The 4,289-nt window shown below is 48.9% G+C and overlaps 1 protein-coding gene across 1 annotated transcript; it reads right to left on the bottom strand.

The window, feature by feature from the left end:
• Nucleotides 1–410: 410 nt before the first annotated feature.
• Nucleotides 411–2,436, bottom strand: LOC125511398 (noroxomaritidine synthase 3-like). The gene has a single exon (XM_048676761.1). It carries the CDS (start codon nucleotides 2,387–2,389, stop codon nucleotides 782–784), a length of 1,608 nt encoding a protein of 535 aa, XP_048532718.1. The 5' UTR covers nucleotides 2,390–2,436; the 3' UTR covers nucleotides 411–781.
• Between the last annotated feature and the right edge of the window lie 1,853 nt (nucleotides 2,437–4,289).

Genomic DNA, 4,289 nt, shown 5'->3' with positions numbered 1-4,289 from the left:
AACGTATGTGGAATTTGGATATCTATCTGAACTAGCAAGAGGCCCATGCGTTGCACGGAACATTAAAATGCATTTATATGAGTTGTTTATTTTGTGGGAGACAAAGATGAACGAGGGAAGGCCTTACTTACAAATGTGAGAGGGGTGCGGGTATTTTTTTACAAAATTACCATAGTTTGCTTTCTATCCGTCAAATATAGATCGGACGGTCTATACTGCAAGATGGCAGACACATCATCCACTCTGTTTTTTTTATAAGAGTAGAGATATCTGACTCTGGCCGTTTGCCGAATTAATGCTGCTTCCCAATCCAAGTCTGCCTCTCCCGGTCTAGCCGTGCTACGGCTAGTTCAAAATGATGTAGCATACAAAAGTGTGATATGCATAACGAATAAGAAAGTGAGCATGCATATGGTAACTTCCAGAAATGTATATAGGCAGCGTGTGCGAAAATATAGTGTGCAGCTGGGACAAGCATCCAGGCTGTATGGATCATGCATCCAAGCTGGTGCCCATGCCTCCATTTTCTATTTAGTGAACACACACATACAGCTTACACACATGTCACAACGCACACCTACACACGTCTATTTTTCTTGTATTTTTATATATTCTTGTAGTATGGAACACCATTATACTATTAGTAAGCACACATGCATACCACTCTTGCATACATATAATACGCGTACATGTACGTACGTGTCCGCTACGTTACATACGCCCCGTATACTTTGTGGCCGAGACGTGTAGGCAGTAGGCACGTAGGTACGTATACCACTAGCTAGCCATGCACGCCCGCGACGTCCCTCCTCTTGACTGTGACGGCGAGCCCGTTCTTCATGTGGAGAATGATGGACAGCTTCGGCTCGACAACGTGTCCCGGCACGGCCTCGACTGCGAAGTTCCACAGCACGGCGGCCGCGGCGGTCTTCATCTGCACGAACGCCATCTCCTTGCCGAGGCAGGTCCTTGGCCCGGCGTTGAAGGAGATGAACTTGTAGGACGGCTCGTACCTCAGCTTCCCGTCGGCGGTGACCCACCTCTCCGGCCTGAACTCCATGCAGTCCTTGCCCCACACGCCCTCCATCCTCGCCATGCAGTAGGAGAAGATGAGTATCTTGTCCCCGGCCTTCATCTCGTGCCCGCTGGGGAGCACGTCGTCGGCCACCGCCGCCTTGTGCTCGAAGGGCACGGACGGGTACAGCCTCAGGCACTCGCACAGCGCCGCGTGCAGGTACACCATGCCGCTCAGCTCGCTCACGTCGAACACCACCATGCCGTCCAGCTTCTTCTTCCGGGAAGCGATGGGCGCCAGCTCGTCCAGGATCCTCTGCTCGACGCTCGGGTTCTTGGAGAGAAGGTAGAAGAACCAGGATAGCGCCGCGCCGGTGGTGTCCCGGCCGGCGAGCAGGAGGTTCACCGTGGTGTCGCGCAGGAACTCGTCGCTGTACTCGCTCGCGTCGCCGTTGCAGATGAAGGACGAGAGCATGTCAGACGAGTCGGTGACGCCCTCGTTGGTTCGGAGCTTATGGTCGACCCTGCGTTTGGTGATGGTGTCCGCGGCGAAGCGGTCGATGGTCCTACGAGCCGCGGCCATCTTCCTCTCGGTGCCGACCTCATAGCGGTACATGAGCTTCCAGCACGCGGGCGAGATGATGTGGCGGAGGAAGAGCGTCTCGAGCACGTCGTCCATGGCGCGCGCGAAGGGCACCACGGGGAGGCCGATCTGCAGGCACCCGGGGTCGACGCCGAAGACGAGGTTGCAGGTCATGTCGAACGTCAGGCGCAGGAAGACGTCGTGCAGGTCGCAGGGGGTCGACCCGGCCTCGGCGGCGTGGGCGAGGAAAGGCAGGAGGCTCCTCTCCACCTTGTCGCGGCTGTACCGCGCCGAGAAGGCGCGGAAGCGAGGGCCGGCCATGATCAGCTGGGACTTGGCGCGCTGGCGGCGCCAGGACTCGCCGTCGGCGTTGAAGATGCCGTCGCCGAAGACGTCGAAGATCTCGGCGAACTCATCGCCCTTGGGGTAGTTGGTGAAGTTGGAGGTGAAGATGTGGCGCACGTTGGCGGGGTCGCAGGTGACGAAGAAGCGGACGCCGGTGATCCCGGCGCGAGCTTCGAAGTTGTAGCGCGTGCCGGCCAGGATGCCGGTGGCCCAGTCATGGAAGTGGGACAGGTTGGCGACCATTCCCAAAAGATGGCCCAGGATTGGCCATTCCGTCGGCTCTGCCTTGCTTATTTTCTTGGACTGGAGATGGCGGTAGTAGAAGACGAAGAAGCAAAGGACGGAGAGGAGCTCCACGAACCAGTAGAGAGAATCCATGGCTCGAAGAAGATGGGGGAGGTCACCAGTGCAACATATGGGCTGGCTTATATGGACGCACTCTTGCATGCATGTAAAGATGAGTAAATGTGTTTCATAGGTTGGTGAGGTGTCTCTCATCAGCTTCCAGTATGGTGATTGGGTCATCAGTAGGATATCTCTTTTTCAAATTCTACTTTGTGGTTTTCAATATAAAATGGAATTATGTGCTCCAACATATCATATCCAGTATCTGTGAGTGAGAATTGTGAGGATCACATATATGTTCTCTTTGTAAGTGGAAATGTATGGTCTATGTTTTTGTAGAAGGTATGCCATTATCCACGCAACTGAAATTCTTTTGAGCTTATGTTGATATTTTCACCATCCATGGGGCATGAATTGACGCAGAGACTACGATGACGGAGACAAGGTGGGACAGGAACTGACGAAGAGACTACGATGGATGCGAGACTGGAAGAGTAGGGTTCAGACTGAGATGGTAGGGGAGAGGGGGCAGTGACGATCTAAGTGTTATTTGTGGGGTCAGCTGAACCTTAAATTTTTTAGCACCCCTAATTTACTCCTATTTGTAAAATATATGATGTCTTAGAGATGCTTGACGATGAATTTCATTATATCAGAAGTGTTTACAAATTCGGACGATTAGCGACGAGTCGTCTTTTAACTAGTCTTGTTCGACTTACAAGAGTCAATATAGGGAACATTTGTCTTGACCCGAGTCAAAGTAGAGAAAAACCTACATACCTAATCAATTTAGCTACATGAAAGTCCCCTGAAATTATATTTTGGGTCAGTCAATTTTGTGTGCCGTTGATCTTGCTTTGTGATTCGTGTTGCTATTTTTCCTTATTTGTTCTCTGAGGTTTTTTTTGAGAGAATTTGTTCTCTGAGGTGTTTGGGCCGTCTTAAATCGGATGACCACATATTTGGGTCGGTTAATTCCTTAGTGGGCTGAGGACCATTACCAGGTGCGACCCAGCTTTCCCCTTTCTTGCTTTATTTATTTTTCTCTTTTTATCCTTTTTTCTTTTTTTCTATATTAGTTGGTTTGCATTTTTTTTATTTTGTGGGTATTTTTGGAATGCTAGGTGAGTGTAAATATATGCCCACAAATACTCCTTCCGTTCCATAATTTTTGTCATGGATTCGAATTAAAACCTCAACAAACATTATGAAACAGAGGGAGTACTATACAAGTATGTGCCAAAATTGCACTGATATATGATTAATACTTGCATATTAAAAACGCATTTTAAAAAAATAAGTGCAATTTCAGTGACCGGGTTGTGTGCAGGAAGAAGAGGTTGGCCTGAAACTTTTTTCCAATGCGAGCGGTTGGCAAATGGTGCACGCTCCGAAGCAGCACCCATAGCCTCCAAATATGGAGGCTCTCGGGTTGGATATGGAGTGCCCTCCATAAATTATGGCAACTCGGGGTCGTATGACATCTTCTGGTAGAGTGCGTTTTTGGGTCAAAATCGACATTCAACGGTTATTATGCCGACTCTACTATAGTTGCTCTAAGTATTAAGCTAACAAAGATAGCACAATCTCTCGGACTAAGTTTTCTAAGCATGATGACTACATCCAGCAGAACATGAGCACTAGATATTACAAGCCAGCAAACCAAAGTGCAGACCCGGCCAAACATTCACCTCAACTTCTGAGGAGGTAAAAATTGATCAAGCACGCATCATTAGGAGTGGTCAACAACAGAAGGCACCAAGATTCAATTCTCGTCACATAATTCCATCCATGGCCCTTTGTGTACACATCTTGAATCACCTCCTTGATCAGCTTCATCCCTTCCTTAGTGCTTTCGCGACTTTTCTACTCCCTCTATAAACTAATATAAAAGCGTTTAGATTACTAAAGTAGTGATCTAAACGCTCTTATATTAGTTTACGGAGGGAGTACAAGATATGTGACATAGTTTCAAAATATCAGTCAGAGGGTCATAAAAAAT

This window comes from Triticum urartu, chromosome 5 (genome assembly GCF_003073215.2).
Source record: "Triticum urartu cultivar G1812 chromosome 5, Tu2.1, whole genome shotgun sequence".
Lineage (NCBI taxonomy): Eukaryota > Viridiplantae > Streptophyta > Magnoliopsida > Poales > Poaceae > Triticum > Triticum urartu.
This window is presented reverse-complemented; position numbering and strand designations above follow the sequence as displayed.

Coding starts and splice junctions, on each gene's coding strand:
- LOC125511398 (XM_048676761.1), bottom strand. CDS start 2,389: ATGCAAGAGTGCGTCCATATAAGCCAGCCCATATGTTGCACTGGTGAC.